Below are 23140 nucleotides of genomic sequence, written 5' to 3'. Positions count from 1 at the left end.
TGTTTTATATTTTCTGTAAAAAATTCCAATAAAAATTATATATAAAAAAAAAAATAACAAAAAGAAAAACACACTAACCCCCAAAACCAACCCCCCCCCAGTAACTACAAAAAGGAGATATAGATAAATACCCTGCATATCCAATAAACACATATACACATTTCTCCCTTCCCCCGAAACAAACCCCCCCTCCCCTCCCTCCTCCCCCCTAAACCCCCGGGTTGCTGCTGCTGCCGGCCTATTTCCCTACCGTTCTGCCAGGAAGTCCAGGAAAGGCTGCCACCACCTAAAGAACCCCTGTACTGATCCCCTCAGGGCAAATTTCACCTTCTCCAACTTGATGAACCAAGCCATATCATTGAGCCAGGCCTCCACGCTTGGGGGCCTCGCATCCTTCCATTGAAGCAAGATCCTCCGCCGGGCTACTAGGGATGCAAAGGCCAGAACACCGGCCTCTTTCGCCTCCTACACTCCCGGCTCCACTGCAACCCCAAAAATTGCGAGTCCCCAGCATGGCTTGACCCTGGATCCTACCACCCTCGACACCATCCTTGCTACCCCCTTCCAAAACTCCCCCAGCGCTGGGCATGCCCAGAACATATGGGCGTGGTTTGCTGGGCTCCCCAGCACCTAGCACACCTGTCTTCGCCCCCGAAAAACCTACTCATCCTCGTCCCAGTCATGGGGGCCCTATGCAGCACCTTGAACTGTATGAGGCCAAGCCTCGCACAGGAAGAGGAGGAATTCACTCTTTCCAGGGCATCCGTCCACGTCCCATCCTCAATCTCCTCACACAGCTCCTCCTCCCATTTACCCTTCAGCTCCTCCACGACGTGGTACACGTCCGAGATCCTCCCCCCTCCAACGCACGCCCCCGAGACCACCCTGTCCCTTACCCCACGTGGGGGCAGCAGAGGGAACCCCTCCACCTGCCGCCTGGCAAACGCCCTAACCTGCACGTACCTAAACATGTTCCCCGGGGGAGCCCAAACTTCCCCTCTAACTCACTCAGGCTCGCGAACCTCCCATCCACAAACAGATCCCTCAACCTCCTAATACCTACCCTGTGCCAGCCCAGAAACCCGCCATCGATGCTCCCTGGAACAAACCGGTGGTTCCCCGTATTGGGGACTCCATCGAGCCCTCCACCTCCCCCTATGCGGTCTCCATTGCCCCCACATTTTGAGGGTAGCCGCCACCACCGGGCTCGTGGTATACCTCGTTGGAGGGAGCGGCAACGGCGCCGTTACCAGCGCCTCCAGGCTCGTGTCCACGCAGGATGCCATCCAATGGGAGCCTACCAATCCCCTCCTCCTGATCCCCCGGGTGCACGACGAACAGCTCACTCTTACCCAGGTTGAGCTTGTACCCAGAAAAGCCCTCAAATTCCCTAAGGATCTGCATCACCTCCGGCATTCCCCCCCACTGGGTCCGCCACATAAAACAACAAGTCATCTGTGTATAATGACACTCGGTGCTCCTCCCCACCCCGCACCAGATCCCTCCAATTCCTCGACTCCCTCAACGCCATGGCCAGGGGCTCAATTGCCAACGCAAAGAGCAAAGGGGACAGGGGAGACCCCTGTCTCGTCCCCCGGTACAACCGAAAGTATTCCGATCTCCTCCTATTCATGCCTACGCTCACCATCGGGGCCTCGTATAGCAGCCTCACCCAATTGACAAACCCCTCCCAGAACCCAAACCTTTCCAGCACCTCCCACAAGTACCCCCACTCAACCTATCAAAGGCCTTCTCCGCGCCTAATGCTACCACTATCTCCGCCTCCCCTTCTACCGCCGGCATCATTATAACATTCAGAAGCCTACGTATATTGGTGTTCAGCTGCCTTCCCTTCACAAACCCTGTCTGGTCCTCATGAATGACCCCCGGCACACAGTCCTCTATCCTTGTGGACAAGATCTTCGCCAACAGCTTGGCATCCACATTTAACAACGAGATCGGCCTATATGATCCACACTGTAGGGGGTCCTTGTCCCGTTTAAGGATCAAGGAAATCAGCGCACGTGACGTGGTCGGAGGCAAAGCCCCCCCCCTCCCTTGCCTCGTTAAAGGTTCTAACCAACAGGGGGCCCAACAAGTCTACATACATTTTGTAAAATTTGACCGGAAACCCATCCGGCCCCGGCGCATTCCCCGACTGCATGCTGCTTATCCCTTTGACCAGCTCCTCCAGCTCAATCGGCGCCCCAGCCACTCCACCTGTCCCTCCTCCACCTTCGGAAATCTCAGCCTATCCAAGAAGCGCCCCATTCTCCTCCTCCCCCCCCCTCCCCCTCGGGCTCGGACTGGTACAGTACACCATAAAAGTCCCTGAAGACCCCATTAATGTCCACCCCCCTTCGCACCACATTGCCTCCCCTATCCGTCACTCCACCAATCTCCCTGGCCGCGTCTCGTTTACGTAGCTGATGCGCCAGCATCCTACTCGCCTTCTCCCCATATTCGTACACGGCTCCCTGTGCCTTCCTCCACTGAGCTTCCGCCTTTCCGGTGGTCAGCAAGTCGAACTTGGCCTGAAGGCTACGTCGCTCCCCCAACAGTCCCTCCTCTGGAGCCTCCGCGTATCTACTGTCCACCCTCACCATCTCCCCCACCAACCTCTCCCTCTCTCTCTGCTCTCCCCTCTCCCTATGGGCTCGGATGGAAATTAACTCCCCTCTAATCACCGCCTTCAATGCCTCCCAAACCGTCCCCACCCGGACCTCCCCATTATCATTGGCCTCTAAGTACCTCTTGATACACCCCCGAACCCGCCTGCCCGCCTTCTCATCCGCCAGCCGTCCCACCTCCAGGCGCCAAAGCGGGCGCTGGTCCCTCTCCTCCCCCAGCTCAAGGTCTACCCAGTGCGGGGCATGGTCCGAAATGACTATGGCCGAATACTCGACATCCTTCATCCTCGAAATCAGCCCCCTGCTCAGGACAAAAAAAAAAATCAATCCGGGAATAGGCTCTATGCACGTGGGAATAAAATGAATACTCCCTGGCCCTCGGCCTCGCAAACCTCCAAGAATCCGTTTGACCGGCCCATTCAGCCCCCTCACATTCCAAGCTATCAGCCGGATCAGAGGGCTCCCTGCCCCCCTCCCCCGCCGACTAGCCATAACCCGTGCCCTGCCCGCCCCAGGCCAGCGCCCCTCCCTTGGCCCATTCCCCACGGCGGCAAACCCCCACCCCGGCCCCCCCTGCAGACTCCAGCTCATTCCTGGCCATTTCAGCAGCAACCCGGTACCCCCCCCCCCCCCAGACTAAGGCCCCTCCCAGCCACGTTACTCCCCCCGTAGCACTCCCGTGAGCCAGCTAACTTCTGCTGACCCCGGCAGCTCCCGCCACAGCTCCGACCCCTCCCAACGTGGGGCTACTCCTCCTCCCCCAGACCCATCAGTAGACCCTCCTCCTCCCCGTCCCGCGCGGGAAAAAAGCCCGCGCTTCTCAGCTCCGACCCCGCCCCCATCCACCCTCAGCGCGGGAAACAGCAGAAAAGCCCGCCCTTTCCCTCTGCCCGACCCCGCAAAAAAAGACAGCACCCCACCCACCCTAGAAACAACCCACAACCAGCTTAAAACAGCATGAAACAGCATAAAACAAAGACCCTTCCCACCAAAAGTTAACACAGTTATTTACAAACCTCCGACTCTCAGTCAGAGTCCAACTTCTCGGCCCGAACAAAGGCCCACGCCTCCTCCGGGGACTCAAAATAAAAGTGCCAGTCCTTGTAGGTGACCCACAGACGTGCCGGCTGTAACATACCAAACTTCACAATCTTTCTGTGGAGCACCGCCTTCGTCCGGTTATAACCGGCCCTCCGCTTGGCCACCTCCGCACTCCAGTCCTGGTAGATCCGCACTACCGTGCTCTCCCACTTGCTGCTCCGCTCCTTCTTGGCCCACCTAAGCACGCACTCTCGATCAACGAACCGGTGGAACCGCACCAGCACCGCCCGTGGCGGCTCATTCGGTTTGGGCCTCCTGGCCAGTATTCTGTGGGCCCCCTCCAGCTAGAGGGGCCCCTGGAAGGACCCAGCTCCCACCAGCGAGTTCAACAAGACGACCAGATAGGTCCCCAGGTCTGACCCTTCCAGCCCCTCCGTGAGGCCCAGGATCCGCAAATTTTTCCGCCTCGACCGGTTCTCCATCTCCTCGAACAGCTCCTGCCACTTCTTGTGGAGTGCCTCGTGCATCTCCACCTTTACCGCGAGGGCTGCGGCCTCATCCTCTCTTTCGGAGGCTTGTTGTCGGAGCTCCCGGACCTCCACCCCCTGGGCTGTCTGCGTCGCCAGCATCTTGTTCGTATTCGCCTTCAGCGAGTCCAGCAGCTCCACTTTGAGCTCCTGAAAACAGCACTGGAGAGTCTCCTGCTGCACCTGCGCCCACTTCCTCCATTCCTCGAGGCCTCCGCCGGCCGCCATCTTGATTCTCTTCCCCCGCTTTTTCTTAGGCGCTGCCACCGCTATTCTGCTGGCCCCGCTCCTGGTCAAGACCATAGACCACTGGGGATCCGCTGCAGACACCTTCCCACGTCGGGAACCGTCGAGCAAGTACCGCTGGGGGCCCTTAAAAGAGCCCAAAAGTCCGTTCATGGTGGGAGCTGCCGAACGTGCGGCTTAGCTCTGCATTGCCGCAACCGGAAGTCTCAGGTCCTAGTCATTTAAGACTTGCTAAATGAATGTCTAGGATTTTAAATTTGAGAGTAAGTCTACACAGTTTAATTTTTAATAAAAGTATTTTTATTGTAAAATACTCTCAATTGATACATACAGAATTGCAGAGTTAAAAATATAAATTGATTAACAGTTCTTAGTCTGTTAAGAATATAAAACCGTTAACAGTCCTTTGTTATCTGCTAACAAACTAACGTCTCCTAAGAGAATGATATATCTAAAACTTGGAAAATCCTAAACTATCTCCTATCAATTTCAATTACATTTTTAAGAAGTTTAATAGAAACATACTTACAAAGAACCACGGGGCAAATTGTTTGAACAGATCTTTACTCACTTCAGCAGAGCTGAATGAGAAGATTTCACTAAAATGCCTCCCCTTTTTATACATAAAATCCTCAATTCAGTCAAGGATTCTTCCTGTTATCTTGTCACTTCATGTTGGTTAATTGCCTATACCCAAATGGCTAATTTGCTGTGTTATCAGCAACATGCGTTGAATGATCTTAATGTCTGCTTGAATGTCAGGTGTCCAAGATATATTGGTGAAGAGGGGTTTGTTTAAGAGTTCTGTCTATTTTAAGGTGTCCAGTTTCTTAGATACATAGATTGTCAAAATAGACACTTTTCCAAGGGTGTTACCTTAAGTGTTAAAAGGTTATATAGCTATGGAAGGATTTGTTGTTCTGTTTATCTGAGGACTTTCCTGTCTCACAGCTTAAGTTTTTATAATTGCAGGGAGGTGAACTGAAGAATTTATGATCTGTCAATTCAAGGACTTCTCCTTACATGTCTGGAATGTCGTAATGACCCTTGGGGTCAGTTAAAGTTCCCTGCAGCAATGATGACTTTTTAAAAAGACCTTTTATTTCACTTTGAATTAAATTACTTGATCTGTTCATTTCTACTGCTTACCCTGGTCCTTATTTCAAACCGAATTTTGTGGTGAACGTGATACCCCTCACACACACGCCTTGTTCAATACTGAAAATAATCCCAAACCTGAGCCAGTACCTGTTGCTGTTGGCCCCAGAGTGGCATAGCAGGTCGTTCAAACCATGGTGGCTTAGAAGAAGAGTGCTCATGCTGCCCAGGCCCTCTCTGTCCTGCTGGACTGGGCTCCTGTCCTCCACTTGACACGTTTTCAGGGAGTGGGTGTGGTGGCTTTGCCTCATCTGTAACACAGTCAGTGGATTTTAAAAGTGGATTCCTCTCAACAGCACTCAGCAAACACAAACTCAGACAGAGCCCCATGTTACAAAATTATAAGCACAAATGCTATTGGTAAGATACTAGCTAATCTGGCGGCACGGTGGCATTGTGATTAGCACTGCTGCCTCGCGGCACTGAGGACTCGGGTTCGATCCCGACCTTGGGTCACTGTCCGTGTAGAGTTTGCACATTCTCCCTGTCTGCGTGGGTCTCACCCCAACAACACAAAGGTGTGCAGGGTAGGTGGATTGGCCACGCTAAATTACTCCTTAATTGGAAAAGAAATTGGGTACTCTAAATTTATTTTTAAAAAAGATTCTAGCTAATCAACACACATGGCAATCACCCTGTCCACAGGCTATGGTGCACTCCCTTTCTACAAGTAGTCTTTCAGGACACACCTATTGCAGTGAAACGTTAACTGCGGTTAGAGACATAGTGACCGTGGGCGGGATTCTCCGCCACCCCGCCGGGTTGGAGAATCGCCTGGGGCCGGCGTCAAGCCCACCCCCGCTGTGTCCCGAATTCTCCGCCCCCTGAGATTCGGCGGGGGCGATGGGCCGAAGTCCCGCCGCTGACTAGCCTCTCCCGCCGGCGTGGATTAAACCACCTACCTGACCGGCGGGATTGGTGGCGCGGGCGGGCGCCGGGTTTCGGGGGGGCGGGGGGGGGGGGGGGGTTGCCCCCATGGTGGCCTGGCCCGTGATCAGGGCCCACCAATCGGCACTTTTTTCTTCTGCCTTTGCCATGGTCTTCACCATGGCGGAGGCAGAAGAGACCCCCTCCCTTGCGCCAGTATGACGTCAGCAGCTGTTGACGCTCCAGCGCATGCGCGGACTTACGCCGGCCGGTGAAGTCCTTTCGGCCCCGGTTGGCTTGGCGCCAAAGGCCGTTCACGTCAGCCGGCGGAGTGGGAACCACTCCGGCGCGGGCCTAGCCCCTCAATGTGAGGGCTTGGCCCCTAAAGGTGCGGAGACATCCGACCTTTGGTGTGGCCCAACGCCGGAGTGGGTCACGCCACTCCAACAAGCCGGGACCCCCCGCCCCGCTGGGTAGGGGAGAATCCCGGCCCTTGTTCTGTACGACTCCAACATAGGGCACATGAACCTGTTAGGCAGAATAAGAAAACCTATGAGGGCAGTGTAATTTGACCGTAGAAAGTCAAATGTGGACTCTTCAACACACCTGGTGTGTTTTCTAAACTTTTCACTCTCAAAAAAGGGGAAACACAATATCTTGTCTTGACACTAATTGTGCGTGCAAAGAATGCAACTTGTTCCAATTATTCTCCAATCCCAGACGAGGGACTCACTGGCAGCTCTATATCGGAATTCAGGGTTTGCTCACTCAGTGCGATTCCTCTTGGGCCCTTCCCATTCTGAAAAATGAAGTCTCACCAGCATTAAAAGGCCAGCAACCTGGGGCAGCACAGTGGTTAGCATTGCTGTCTCACGGCACCGAGGTCCCAGGTTCGATCCCGACTCTGGGTCACTGTCCGTCTGGAGTTTGCACACTCTCCTCGCGTCTGTGTGGGTTTCACCTCCCACAACCCAAAGATGTGCAGGTGTATTGGCCATGCTAAATTGCCCCTTAATTGGAAAAATGAATTGGGCACTCTAAATTTATTTTAAAAAAGGTCAGCAGCCTAATGCATTATTCTCTAAGCAGATATGGAGTTTTACTCAGGAGGTACAAGGAAAGAAAATTGTGATTTTTTTTGCATTCAGTTCTCTAATTCATTCAATGTAACAAAGGAACAAGGTATTAATACTTCACTTCATGTCTCAACTGTTTCATTTCTACCATTACTGCACCTGATGCCTCTGTTGGTGAAAGAGGAGGCAGATCCTGGCTCTGAGGCATTGGGATGTGCGGTGGTGGAGCCTCAGGTTCCCGTAGTGGTTGAGGTTGTGGCTGGGGTTGGGGCTGCGGTTGAGGCTGAGATGGTGGTTGGGGCGGCTGGTGTTGATGCTTGGTGAGGTTGTCCACAAACTCTTGGTGCTGGGCCTTTAGGGTCTGGATCTGTTGCTGGAATGCCATCTGAATGGGCTGAACCACAGCTGCAAACTCTGTTATGAGAGAGGCCTGTAGGAAGCACCAGACAGAAAAATTAAATTAAATTCAGGAATATTACTGGCAGAGACAAGACCAACATAAAGTGAAAATTATGGCAAAATAAAGTATAGGCTTGGGCATTAAGCTGAAGGGTCTCAATTCCAAAGAAAACATACTGGGCCTGAAATATTCACTCTGTTTCTCTCCCCACAGATGCTGCCAGTCTGCTGGAATGTTCCAGCACTTAGTTTTTATTTTGGATTTCCAGCATCTGCAGTATTTTGCTTTTGAAAAATAGGTGGTCTCGTCAGTTATTTCATTTGCTGGAAGACTGCACAAATTCACTGCTCTGTTTGCCTCCATTGCAATAGTGGGCTATACTTTTTTTTTCCTCTAATTTTTTTTCCAAATATTTGACATAAGAATTTGTTTGCATGGTGCCACAGTCCTTAATGCTAGATGTTTAATTTACTAACAACACTGTGGTGTTAAAAAAAGGATCTTAAACTCATAATCCAGTCACAATATCACATATTCCCAAGCCAAGTCCAGCATGCCAGGTGCAGGTTTAAATTGTCATGCCTTAAAAAAAAGGTGCCCTGACCTCAGGACAGTCCACCCACTGTATCACTGTTCACTTTTCAATTATTGCAAACTCTCTTATCTTAGGCTGCTAATTAATGCCAAATTTGGGCTGGCTTAATTCCACGGGCCAATATCCATTCAGTGTGGGGGTAAGATTATGCAAATCCATTTTATGTCGGATCCTCAAAGACAGCAGCGACATAAATTTTTCACCTCATTGATCAATACTGTCTTTTTGCACAGGTCACAGGTGTGAAAGGACAGTGAACTTGCTTATTGTACCACCCAGTCTGCAGTGCTGTGTTTTGCAACGGTTTAATGTATATTAATAATCACCGCCATAAACCTGTTGGAAATGGGCCTGATGCTTTTTGCCGAGACAAGCCCAGGATTGCGTGCCTGATCCACTAGCCTGAATTTAAATGAGAGGATGTCAACTGTGTTGAACCTAACCACAGAGTTATCTGCATTCATGATCGCCATTTGTTACCATGTCGTAAACATCGTCGCAGTAGATAACTACAGGTACCACAAGTTACTAACCTGGTACTGTCCAAGTCCGAGGGCCGGGCTCTGCAACTGCTGAATAATGGATTCATCAAAATAACCATTCTTCTCCCACAGTTGCAACAGCTGTGAAAAAATAATAAAAGTAATGGTTTTTGTTCGGAGACGATGGCAATGGAAGACCTGCACAATCTTTTGGAATATTAATCAAGCCAGGAAACAAAAAAAACCCCAATCTCTAAAGATTGTAGTTTTGTCTTATTACTGACTACGTTGCTTGCTGGTCAATGACCCTGCCATGTGCCCTGTAACTTAATGCAGGGGCGTCACTCTACTCTACAATGTTTGTGCCTGCCTGGAAATCAAAGTTAGTGTCATTAGTTTACAGTTACAATGGTACACGGTATATAATAAAAACAAAAATGCTAGAAATATACAGTAGAATCTGTAGAAGGGTCAATAGACTCAAAACATTAACGGAGTTTCTCTCTCCACAGATGCTATCAGACCTGCTGAGTTAATCCAGCATCTTCTGTTTTTATTTCAAAGCGATTGACACGATTCGTCAGTTGTTGTGACATACAGCCCACACACCTGGCATCACACTGCCCTTGAAATTCATATACCACATTACCCATGTGTGAGACCGGCAGAATGTTTTTTCCAGATTCGAATTTGAACAAAAGCTTGGTAGTTAAAATGTTTCCTGCTGTATTCTCCATGGCAACACCTCTACCAGAGTCCACTTGCCAACTAATCAGCATTTTTATCTCATGCAGTATAATCCTTATGTTTTACTGTTGGTTTTTCTGGTGAGCTGTCTTGATCTACACAAGATGAAAAGCTTCAATAGAACGTGTCTTTTTTTTCAACTTCCTATCTGTTGGGATCTTTTCAGAATCTAAGGCATTTTGGAAAATCATAGCCTGCTCCTCCATCATCTCTGTATCTCCCTTTTTTTCAGAATCCAAAACCCAAGACATAGGCGGAGTCTTAGGAATTTGCCAGCTTTTGTTCCTTAAGTTTCTCTAATACTTTTTCTCTGTTGATATTAATTATCTCAATTTCCTCCATTTTTTAGTCTGAAGGCTGCCTTCTATTTCTGGTATGTAACCTGCATCTTTTATGATGACAGACACAAAATATTCATTCAATGTCTGCTATTTCCTCATTCCCCATGGCAATCTCTCCTTTCTCTGCTTCAAAGGAGCCAATAGCTACTCCCCATTTTATATCCTGGTAAATGTTCTGACAATCTTTGAAAAGAAAATTATTCCTCGCTGGTTTATTTTCGAGTTTTATCATCAACTTTTTGGTGGCCATTTGTTGGTTTCTTACTCCTCTGCGAAGAAGTCAATAAATGGCTGCCACCTTCGGGCGAACCCTAGTAGCGAACCTCTCAAGGCGAACTTGACTTTCACCAGGCCAAGAAAGCTCGCCATTTCCGATAGCCATACCTCAGCCGGGCTTTGAGTCCCTCCATGCTAACAGTATTCGTCACCGGGCTACCAGGGAAGCAAAGGCCAGAACGTCGGCCTCTCTCTCTTCCTGGACTCCCGGGTCCTCTGAAACCCCAAAGATTGCCACCTCCGGGCTCATTACCACCCCAGTTTTCAATACCCGGGACATGACATCTGTGAATCCCTGCCAATACCCCCTGAGTTTAGGGCATGACCAGAACATGTGTACATGGTTAGCCGGCCCTCCAGCGCATCTAGCACACTTGTCCTCCAGCCCGAAGAATCTGCTCATCCGTCATGTGGGCCCGGTGCACGACCTTAAACTGCATCAGGCTGAGCCTGGAGCATATTGCGGTCATGTTTACTCTGCTCAGGGCTTCTGCCCAAATACAGTGTGTTCCCCCCTCCCCCAAGCTCCTCCTCCCACTTAAGCTTCAGGTCCTCAGTCTGCGTATCCTCATCTCTCATTAGCTCCTTGCAGATGTCTGAAACTCTACCCTCTCTCCTAGAAACTACCCTGCCCTGCCTCCCCTTCGGCGGGAGACATGGGAAGGACGGCACCAGTCTGCGTACAAAATCCCTCACCTGCAAGTATCTAAAGTCGTTCCCTCTCGCCAGCCCAAACTTCTCCTCCAGCACCCTCATGCTTGGAAAGCTCCCTTCCAGGAACAGATCCCCCATCCTCACAATCCTCGCCCTCCTCCACAGTTGATATGCCCCGTTCATGTTCCCCGGGGCAAATTGATGATTGCCACAGATTGGGATCCACACCGATGCTCTTACCTCCTCTACATACCTCCTCCACTGGCCCCAGATCCGAAGAGCCGTCACCACTATCGGGCTAGTGGAGTGGCAGAAGCGGCAGAGGCGACGTGACCAGGGCTGCTAAGCTAGTGCCCCTGCACGAGGCAGCCTCCATCCGCTCCCAAACCAACCCCGCACCCACCATCCATTTCCTTATCATCGCTATGTTGGCTGCCCAGTAATAGTTGCCGAAGTTCGGCAACGCCAGCCCCCCTTCTCCTCTGCTCCTTTCAAGCTTCACCCTCCTCACCCCCGGGGACTTCCCTGCCCATACTCGGTCAAAAGCCTTTTCAGCATCCATGGCTCCCACTATCTCTACCTCCCTTCTCCGGGAGCATCATAATCACGTTGAGCAGCCTTCTTATGTTGGCCATCAGCTGCCTCCCCTTTACAAACCCGGTTTGGTCCTCCACAATTACATCCGGTACACAGTCCTCAATTCTGGTCACCAAAATCTTGGCGTCTACGTTGATCAAGGAGATCGGCCTGTATGACCCACAGGCCTCTGGGTCCTTATCCCGTTTCAGAATGAGAGAGTGGTGGCCTGCGACATCGTCGGGGGGGGGGGGGGGGGGGGGGGGAGAGAGAGAGAGAGAGAGAGAGAGCGAGAGAGAGAGCGCGAGAGAGAGCGCGAGAGAGAGCGCGAGAGCGAGAGCGAGAGCGAGAGAGAGACTCCCTCTGTCTCTTGCCTCGTTAAAGACCCTGACCAGCACTGGCCCCACTATCCCGGCAAATTTTTTGTAAAACTCCATCGGATACCCATCCGGCCCCGGTGCTTTACCCGACTGCATGACCTTCAGGCCCCCCCCCCCCCCCCCCCCCTCCCCCCCCCCTCCTCCCCCCCCCCCTCCTCCCCCCCCCCTCCCTCCTCCCCCCCCCCCCTCCCTCCTCCCCCCCTCCCTCCTCCCCCCCCCCCCCCCTCCTCCCCTCCTATGGACGAGGGAACTAAATGTATTATTTCCAAATTTGCTGGTGATGTAAAGTTGGGTGGGAGGATGAGCTGAGAAGAGAATGTAGAGATGCTTCAGTGGGATTTAGAAAGGCTGAGTGATTGGGCATATGCATGGAAGTTGCAGTAATAATGTGGATAAATGTGATCATCCGCTTTGATAGTGAAATAGGAAGGCAGATTAAATTGGTGCAAATTGAGAGAGGTGTTAATTTAGCGAGACCTTGGTGTCTTTGTGCATCAGTCGCTGAAAGTAAGCGTGCAGCTACAGCAGGTAGTAAAGAAGGCAAATGGTATGACGCCCTTCATAGTGAGAGGATTTAAGTATAGGAATAGGGGGTGGGATTCTCTAATCCCGCCGCAGTGTCCACGCCGTCGTAAACGCCGTTGTGTTTTATGATGGCGTGACCGGGCCGCTGCCAGGACTAATTATGACCCCTACAGGGGGCCAGCACGGCGCTGGAGCGGTTTGTGCCGCTCCAGCTGCCGATCCCGGTGCAAACTGTGCGGCTCGGGAGCTGCAGTGGCGCTGGCGCCAACACGCACATGCAGAGGCACCGGAGCCAATGTGCGCATGCACAGTGGCACCAGCGCCAACACATGTATGCACAGTGGCCTCCTTCAACGTGCTGGCCCAGATGCAACATGGCGCAGGACTACATGAGCCAGCACGCAGGAAAGGAGGTCCCCCAGTCAAAGGCTGGACCGCCGATTGGTGGGCCCCGATCGCGGGCCAGACCACATCGGAGGCAACCCTCCACCCCCGCACAGGCCGCCACCTGACCCTTCAACACGGAGTTCCTGCCGGCTCAGAGCAGGTTTGAACGGCGCCGGCGGGACTCGGGTTTTTTCTTACGGCCACTCGGCCCATTCGGGCCGGAGAATCGGCCGGCCGGCCGCATACAACGGCCCACGACCAGCGCCGCGCCAACCACGCCGGCGCCAATGGCGCTGATTCTCCGCTCAGAATCACATGCTGGCATCAGGGCGGCGTGGCCTGGTCGAGGGATTCTCCAGCCCGACCCAGGGCTGGGAGAAGCCTGCCCAGGAATGTTTTACTACAATTGTAAGGACATTGGTGAGGCCACACCTGGAGTATTGTGTTCAGTTTTGGTGTCCTTATCTGAGGAAGTATGTTTCTGGTGTGGAGGGAGTACAGCGAAGGTTTACCAGGTTGATTCCTGGGATGGCAGGACTGTCATATGAGGAGAGACTACATTGGTTAATATATTTATTGGCGTTTAGAAGAGATCTCATATAATCTTGTAAAGTTCTAACAGAATTAGTTGAGGATCGGGGAGGGGGGGGGGGGGGGGGGGGGGCTATTCTGAGTATTGAACTTAATGACCAGCCATGAAGAAAATTAATTGCAGAGCAGGCTTGAAGGGCTGAATGGCCTCGTCCTGCTTCTATTTTCTATGTACTAACCTCTGGACTAAACCAAGAGTGGATGTTTCTTGCTGAGGTTTTGCTTCCCCGATGATTTTTCAATTTTCATTTTAAAATAAATTTTGAGTACCCAATTAATTTTTTCCAATTCAGGAGCAATTTAGCGTGGCCAATCCACTTACTACTCTGCACATCTTTGGGCGGTGGGGGTGAGTCCCACGTAAACATGGGGAGAATGTGCAAACTCCACACGGACAGTGACCCAGGCCGGGATCGAACCTGGGACCTCGGCGCTGTGAGGCAGCAGTGTTAACCACTGCGCCCCAATATGCAGAGTGGGTATGGCAAATCCTTAATCGATCTCATTGTTTGCTCCAAAAAAACCCCCAAAAAATTCAAATTCAAACTCAAATTGAAAAAAATCTCCACAAGAGCGACAAACAAGATCCAAGCAGGCAAGAAAAAGCATCACACCTCATCTTTGGCTTGATCTGACGCTTGGTCCTAGCCAACGCTGAGAAGTGATTTTGTTTTAAAACATTTTTTCCTATAAATTTAGAGTATCCAATTATTTTTTTTCCAATTAAAGGGCAATTTAGCATGGCCAATTCACCTCCTCTATGCATCTTTGGGTTGTGGGGGTGAAACCCACGCAGGCATGAGGAGAATGTGCAAACTCCACATGGACAGTGACCCAGGGCAGGGATTCGAACCCGGGTCCTCCGCGCCGTAGGCAGCAATGCTACCCACTGTGCCACGTGCCACTTTGTTTCCAAACGTAATGTGCAATTCAATTGTATTATGATTATTTCCCAGTGAATCTTTTACTACAACATTGCTAATTAACCATGCCTCACTGCACAAGACTATATCTAAAATAGCTTTATTCCATCAGTTCCACAACATATTGCTCTGGGAAACTGGCTTCAGTTTCCCGAATGCAAATCCTCCCCTTCTAATACCCTGTGAAATTGATTTAAAACAGAAAAAAGGGAGTGAGAGAAAACCCACAAAAACACAAAGGCAGGTTGTGAAATTGAGCTGAATGAATCTGGTCCTTTGTGGAGCCGGTACTAGGAAGATTTGACCATGAAAGCTACTGGATTATTGTAGAAACCCAAAAGGTTCCCTAATGTTCTTCAGGGAAGTGAACCTGCCATGTGTGTAGACCTACACACATCTCTGGTTTAGCTGAGAGAAGAGAGCAAGGGAGAGAAGGAGCCTCACAGCACCATGGACCCCGTTCAATTCCCACCTTGGGTCACTGTCTGTGCAGAGTCTGCACGTTCTCCCCAAATCTGCGTGAGTTTCCTCCGGGTGCTCCGGTTTCCTCCCACAGTCCAAAGATGTGCAGGTTAGGTGGATTGGCCATGATAAATTATCCCTTTGTGTTCAAAAGGTTAGGTGGGGTCATTGGGTTATAGACATAGGGTGGGCTGTGGGCCTAAGTAGGGTGTTCTTTGAGAGGGTTGGTGCAGACACGATGGGCCAAATGGCCTCCTTCTGCACTGTAGTGATTCTATGAAACCATCATGAAAGAATTCTACAAATTCATCTTCCATACCACCTTTACCAATTTGATTGAACCAGTCTATGTGAAGTCCAACACAACTATTGAATTGCCTTTGCTAAGAGCTCCAATAATTTACTGTTTAGTGTTCAATCCAATTGTATAACTACTATTAGTGGGCCTATAAACGATTCCCACAAGTGTTTTTTGTCCCTTGAACCCAAGCCTCGTGCTTGGGTTCGGCATATCTCATCTGGGTTGCAGAAGACTTGAAGTGGGAGGGTAAAGATCCAGTTGTCGTGGTCGACATAGGTACCAACGACATTGGTAGAACAAGAAAGGACAGTCAGATCGACAGAGGGAGTGGGGTTACATTGGTAAGAAATTAACTTAAACCAATAGCAAGAAGTGATGTTGGATTGGAAGGCGTAGAATCTGCGGATTGGAGTTGTGGAATTGCAAAGGAAAAAAGACCCTGATGGAAGTTATGTACAGGCCCCCTAGCAGTAGTCAGGATGTGGGGCAGAAAATAAATCAGGAGCTAGAAAAGGTATATAAGAAAGGCAATATTACAATAATCATGGGGGACTTCAATATACAGGTAGACTGGGAAAATCAGGTTGGTAGCAGATTCCAAGAAAAGGAATTTGTGGTATGTCTTCGAGATGGGTTTTTTGGAGCAGCTAGTGGTAGAGCCCACTAAGGAACAAACAATTCTGGATTTGATGATGTGCAATGAGGCAGACTGGATTAAGGAACTTAATGTGAAGACACCCTTAGGGGGCAGTGACCACCATGTGATAGAATTCACCCTGCAGTTAGAGAGGAAGAAGCTGGAATCAGACATAACGGTTTTACAATTGAATAAAGTTAACTACAAAGACAAGAGGGAGGAACAGGCCAGAACCAATTGTAAGGGGAGCTTAGCAGGGAAGACAGTTGAACAGCAATGGCAGGAGTGTTTTGGTGACTTTCGGGAGGCACAACAGAAATTCACCCCAAGGAGGAGGAAATTTGCTAAGGGGTGGACAAGGCAGCCATGACTGGCAAGGGAAGTCAAGGACAGCATAAAAGCAATGGAAAAAGCATACAATATGGCGAGGATAAGTAGGAAGTCAGAGGATTTGGGAAGTCTTTAAAAGCAAGCAGAGGATGACTAAAAAAGCAATAAGGGGGGAGAAGATGAAATGGGAGTGTAAGCTTGCTCCTCAAAGTCCAACTGTAATTTCAGATCATGTCCCCAAGGCTCAGACTCCAACTCACTGGAAATAGTCTGTCTCCATCTACCCTACCTGTCCCTCTTAATATCTGGAGCACAGTGGGCCAAACAACTGGCTTGTAATGCAGAACAAGGCCAGCAGCAATTCCCGTACCGGTGCCGGAATGTGGCAACTAGGGGCTTTTCATAGTAACTTCATTGAAGCCTACTTGTGATAATAAGCGATTATTATTATATTATTAAAACAGTGGTTCCCATCCTCTATACGATAAAAACATATTGAGGCACACCTTCCCTTACTGGGAAATTTGTTTTGAACTTCTACCTGTCCTCTCTCCTGTTATTTTTTTAAACCTCTCTCTGTCTCTCTTACTTCTCCCAAGGGTTTTGCACCCTTTTTGAGTTTTCACTGTTTGTGCTGGCGCATGCAACCTTTGTCTTCAGCTCCAAGTCCGGTTGGTCAGATACAAAATCTAAACCATGCATGTGCCGCTCTTTCCCAGCCAGCGCATGCGTGGGAGGCCCATGATCCGTCGGGTCTTGAAGATGCCAATCTCAAAACTTTCATTTAATTATATGAATTTTTGAAAAACCCTTTTTTGCGGCACACTTTGGGCAGTCTTCACAGCACTCTGGTTGGTCACCACTGACATGAAGATCCATCATTCTTTGAGAAATGACTCATGTTGGCATTGAGTGCAGGAGGTGCTTCGTTCTTGTAAGTCATATGGCCACAGTCTGAGCAACACAAAAATACCTAGACACCCGAATGTCATGCATAATGATAATCTCAAGTCAAATGTTTTATGTTTTGCAGCAGAAACCCACAAGCAATAAAACAAGGGCTGCCCTATTAACAATAGACCAGAGATGGGATAGGGAGGGGGAGGGAACTGAGCTAAATATCTGGCGCCAACTAGCCTTTAGTTGGTATTTTGAATGCACACAATGAAACAAAGTGATGTACCTACGTAAGCATATATCTGCCTTCACCACATTTGGAATTGTCTGGTAAAATAGTGTTTAATATAGCACTTCCAAATTATTTTCTAATATGACCTCATTTTAACATGAAAATTAATGTCACCCCAGATGTAACAAAAATAAAACAGCAATAAAGCAGCACACTGCAAAATTCAGTATATAATTATTGAAGTTTGATATTTTGGATCAACACATCATATAAATATGGAAATCTGTGTTTCTGAAATATTTATAGGTATTTATGTGATTAAAATTTTATGTAGTCACCTGTCATCTGAGCTGCTCCAACTTATGAAATTTGGCCAGAAAGCAACAGAAGCACAGGCTGAGGGTCATGACATGGGCGATGTTGGAACCAGGGTCATTCTGCAGCATCAGGGCGACAGGGTTGGGCTCAGCCATCCCACAGATTAATAAGGTTAAAAATTATTAAACAGCACATTATTACCCCCTCCTGGCACTATGAGCATTTAGGGAGAATTACCCGTGCAATCTTCTGTTGTTTGTCCTCCTCCACTGCAAGAAAGCTGGTGCAGTAAATAGGAACCACAACCTTTTGTAGGGCTGCGAGCAGGTCTCGAGCTTGTTTCCGCTGACTGTGAACACACAACGAAAGAAAGGTGAGCCACTGCAGGCTCCAAAAACAAGAAAATATTCAATTATTTCACAAGACATAAAATGTGTAAAATGATAAAATCTAATGCCACTGACTTCAGAAATGTTAATGATACCATCACCATAGAGCCCAAAACAGTGGAGAGGAAAGATCAATGTGTATTTGCTGTATCACAGCTCCTAAAGTCTGCGTTTTAATCTATTTTGTCTGAGAATTTTGTAAAGTAGCAAAAACAAAGTGCAGTTGAGGTTATGCTCTCATTAGTGAGGTTGGAGTCCAGACTCTCTCAGAACTACTCAATAAAATTTAGGTACATTCTAATCAGTTCAGTATTTAAAAAAATATAATGAACACATTCCTGCATGCGTGAATCTATCTGATTTATGACTGCATGTTCGTCTGATGGAATACGCTATAAAACTTTGTCTGCTAATCTGCAGCATCTGCTTCAGGTTAGTTTCATGAACTAACATGCACATGTTTACTGTTCACACCTATAGGACTGGAAGGAGAGGCGAGCATGAATCTAATTACCAGTCCCCATTTAATGGATGTGAACAGTAATACATGCTGAAGTATACAAGGTTATGGGCCAAGTGCTAGAAAATGGGGTATAATACTTAGGTGGTTGTTTTTGACCATCCCAGACATGACCGGCCAAAATGCTGTAGATCTCCATGACACTATGGCAGTCATACGGAAAGAAACTAACTCAAGACAGATTAGACATTATATATCACGAGCTGTCTTATATATAGAACTGGCTAACAGACTTGGATGTCTGGCATACACAGATTGACATCTGAGTGTTGAAGAAAGTGCTACACACGAGCAATGTGGACAGTTGATATCAATAGTAAAACATAGAATTTGACCCCGATTTTTCACCTTTTAGCCCTTCCTTGTACCATTCACATACTTGCCTTGAGCACTAGATCTCTGTTTGCACCATTCTACGTAAGTGGTCATAAGGAGGTGCTGGAAGGTAATCCAGGGTGAGTTGACCTGCAATTTTCCTCTTCTGCAACCTCAAGGAAGAGTGTCTGATCTTGGTTTGGTCTCTGCTAGGATGGTACAGCTGGGATTCACAACTCATCATGTCGGATATATCCATGTGCCTCCACTCCATGACACAGCATATTGGGGATGCCACATGCAGCCTCGCCACATTTCCATTACAGAGAAACCATGACGAACACTCACATTACTGAGAAACAATGAGGGATTCTGCAGAATGGGGATAAATCAGAGTACCACATCCAAATTCCTGCTCAAATCCAAATACAGACTGGATTCCTTCCCAACCCAATATATCTATCATCACACACAAGAGCTTTGGATATCTTCTATAATATGCTTAGGATTTTCTATCTTTGATCTGGTTCGCTACAGATCTAATAATCAGATACTAACCAGTGATGCAGCACATCATTTATCAGGTAGATCAGATGAAGGCGCAGTTCAAAATGGGCTCCTTCCGTTGTGATGCGGTTTCTCAGGTGGCCAGACATTAGCTCACAGTGCTGTGGGGTTTTTGCATTGTTAAACATCCAGTTCTTACCGGCCTAAGGAAGAATGGAGAAAATGGCAGGAGATCATGGAGAGTTTTGTCACTTTTGCAAACTGTGATAAGACAAGCAACCAAGTGTCATCTTCAGTATCACTCATTAAACAAATAATTAAAAAGTTATCATTAACATCTTTTTTCTTGACCTTAAATGTTGACTTTTTTAAAAAATGGAAAGGTAGAGGTTACCAACTTATTAGGAAGAGAATGTTGGAGTTGAGCTACATGACCTTAACTACAGTTCAGGTGTAGTTGTGACTGTTAAAGTGCTAAAAGAACAGGTATGTCGTGGCCAGACTACCAAAGCATTAGGGCACAAACATTCCAAAGTTGATTCAAACAACCCAATTTAACCTTCACATGACGTTTGAAATACGGTACTACAGGTGAAAATAAGCTAACGGCTGCATGGGGGGTGATCAATATTCCCTTTCCATACAGCAAGCTGAAGCTCCCATGCAGAATGAGCACAAGCTTCAGGTTATCACGCGTACAGAGTACTGCACTTGTATCACCAGGTCATACACATCAAAACAAAATAGATAATAAGACATTGCTGGTGAGTACTATTGGACTTGGGCCAACTCTTTACAAGTCAATCAAGCATCAGTAGTTCACCGTCGATAAACACTCAATGAAGAGTGTATGCGATGCTGAAACATTGAATGTTGTAACTACAATTTTGGTAAAGGACAATGTTGTGCATGACATTTGCAGAACATATCCACCTATACTGTGCAAAAAGGCTAGCTATAAAATTCTACATTTCCTCCCATTTGTACTGACTAGAGAGCACTTTTGAGTTATATAACTAAGTTAAGGCCAGAGTTTTAAATACAAAGTTCAGACGTGCACCCGAACAGGAAGTGCATGAAATTGCAAAAGATGTCAAGAACGCATCCCAACCATGTCACGCACATGTACGATATTTCAGTTGATGAGCGTGCAAGAGTCAGAGGCGCACCCACTGACAATCAAGAAGCCAATTTAAATGAATTAAACATTGTCAAATTCTTTCTTTTGGTACCAATTTATATAGCAATGGATAGGTTTGGCGGCTACAAGCTGTCTCAACTCTGTGGCAATATATTCAGATCTTACACTTTCTAAAATTAGAGCAGAATTTCACAACAGCACATAAGAACATAAAAAACTTGTAGACTTCCGGTGGCAGCATGTAGGAGGTGGTCGCACATTGCATGGCTAATGCTCGTGGCTTGATTGTTTTAAAATTTAATGTCTGGTCCCAGGGGCAATTTTTGGTTAAATAAGTGCAGGAAGACATAAGGAAGAAAGATGTTCAAAACCCAAAGGAAAGCTGCCGTGAAGAAGGGAGCTAATGATGTTTCGCCGTAGAGTGGTAGGGTCGGCTCAGGAACTGGAAGGATGGCGGAGGTTGGGTCGCTGGGTGGGGCCGCATTGTTTACGGCAGAAAAGATGATCGAGGTAACGGTTGTGAAACTTGAAAAATAGTTCACAAAGCACATGGAGGTGGTAAGGGAGGAGACAATGGTGGGTATTGAAGGTGCTGGTGGAGGAGGAGATTGCGCCGGCGAAGGCGGCTGTATCAAGGGCATTGGCCGAGGTGCGGGAGCAAGGTGAGAAACTGAAGGGAGTGGAAGAAGTCTTGTCGCAACACAGTGATCAACTCGTTTCGATGGGTGAGGAGCTGCAGAGGGTGGTGGAGGCCAACAAGGGTCTGCTAGCTAAGGTGGGGGACCTGGAAAACAGATCTAGGAGGCAAAATATGAGGATCGTGGGCCTGCCCGAAGTGGTGGAGGGCCTGAGGCCGACCGAGTATTTTGCCAAGGTGTTGGCGGAACCGTTGGGGGAGGGGGAAGATCCCTCTCCGTATGAACTGGATCGGGCTCATAGGGCGTGGCGGCGTAAACCAAAGGCGAATGATTAGCAGTGATTATTTGTTTCCGTAGGTACCGCTTGAAGGAAAAGGTCTTGTGTTAGGCAAAGCAGAAGCAGGAGGTACATTGGGCTGGAGCTGGTATACGTATATACCAGGACTTTACTGTGGAGTTGGCGAGGAGATGGGCGGCCTTTGGTCAAGTGAAGATGGCACTGTATAACAGCAGGGAGCAGTTCGGCGTAGTGTACCTAGCTAAGTTGAGGGTGACCTACAACTCCAAAGGCTTTTATTTTGAGACGGTGGAAGTAGCAGAGGTGTTTGTAAAGGCAGAAGGGCTGGGCCAGAAGTGAGAAATGGACTGAGGATTGGTCTTGGACTGAGGGTAGGGGGTGTGGAGGAATGCATACGGCTCTATTTTTCACTGCATGTTGTTATATGTGCTAAATGAGTTGACGTTGCCTATTTCGACAAGATATTTGGCATTTTCTTTTGCAATGATGATTCTTTGGGGTTTGTGTTCTTACACTGGGGTTGTGTGTGTTTAAGGGGATTTCTTTGTTTTCCTGGGGCCAGGCGGGGGGAGGGGAATGGAGGAGAGTGAGGCCTGGGCAGGTGCCTCCACACTGGCTAGCTCAAGCTGGCCAGTGAACGGGAGTGTGGTGGGGAGAGTGGCTGTGGCTATCAGAGCCTGGTAGAACAGGTTTCGATGAGCCTAGGTGTGAAAAGTTGGGGGAGGGTTAATTATGCTAACTCAACCTATCTATATTCCTTTGCAAAAACATTGTTTCCTCCTCACAGCCTGTTTTCCTACTCATCATTGTATCATTGGCAACTTTGGCTACAATACACTCTTGACCCTTCATCCAAGCTATTAATGGAGATTGCAAACAGTTGAGGTCCCAGCACTGATTTCGGTGTCACCCCACTAGTCACAGTTTGCCAACCTGAAAATTACCCATTTTTCCTGACTCTGATTCCTGTTGGCTAGCCATATTATCCACCATACCATGAGCTCTTATCTTGGGTAGTAAAATAGCACAATATCAAAACCTTTTGGAAATCCAAATATGCCACATCTGTGCACTCATGTTTCTATGCTCAGTCCCTTCTTGTAACCTCCTGTAATCATTAACTTCATCACTACCCTGCACTATTTCTTTCTCCTTTCTTGTTAATCTTCTAAATCACCCCCCACCTGAAGCCTCCCACCTTCTAAAGACCTCTCTGCAGTTTTAGTTGTTCAATTCACCAGGAAATTGGTCCTAGTGCAGCTCAAGTGAAGCCTGTCCCAATGTAACAGTTCCTTCTTTCCACAGTATTGGTGCCAGTGCCCATAAATGGAAGCCCATATCTCCCACACCAACCTTTGAGCCATGCATTCAACTCTCAGATCTGATTTATCCTTTTTTTTTAAATAAAAATTTAGAGCACCCAATTATTTTTTTCCCAATTAAGGGGCAATTTATCGTGGCCAATCCACCTAACCTACACATCTTTGGGTTGTGGGGGTGAAACCCACGCAGACACGTGGAGAATGTGCAAACTCCACACGGACAGTGACCCGGGGCTGGGATCGAACCCAGGTCCTCAGCACCGTAGGCATCAGTGCTAACCACTGCGCCACTGTGCCGCCCAAGATCTGATTTACCCTATGCCAATTTGCTTGTGGCTCAGACAGCAAGTTCTTCTTAATTTAGCGGCCCCAAATGTTTATAATCCCTTAGCAGTACTTGCTTTATTCTTA

General features: G+C 48.4%; 1 protein-coding gene across 3 annotated transcripts in view; it reads right to left on the bottom strand.

The window, feature by feature from the left end:
• Window positions 1-23140, bottom strand: part of LOC119952858 (calcium homeostasis endoplasmic reticulum protein) — a 142838-nt gene that overhangs the window by 65114 nt on the left and 54584 nt on the right. For all 3 annotated transcript variants that reach the window (XM_038776416.1, XM_038776417.1, XM_038776418.1), the window contains exons 5-9: window positions 19382-19533; window positions 17837-17948; window positions 9074-9163; window positions 7705-7975; window positions 5693-5853 (exon numbers count right to left, since the gene is read on the bottom strand). In XM_038776416.1, coding sequence (XP_038632344.1) covers window positions 5693-5853; window positions 7705-7975; window positions 9074-9163; window positions 17837-17948; window positions 19382-19533 — 786 coding nt within the window. The remainder of the gene's footprint in view (window positions 1-5692; window positions 5854-7704; window positions 7976-9073; window positions 9164-17836; window positions 17949-19381; window positions 19534-23140) is intronic.

Source organism: Scyliorhinus canicula, chromosome 18, assembly GCF_902713615.1.
Source record: "Scyliorhinus canicula chromosome 18, sScyCan1.1, whole genome shotgun sequence".
NCBI lineage: Eukaryota > Metazoa > Chordata > Chondrichthyes > Carcharhiniformes > Scyliorhinidae > Scyliorhinus > Scyliorhinus canicula.
Note: the sequence above shows the minus strand (reverse complement) of the source record. Positions and strands in the feature narration are given on the sequence as shown.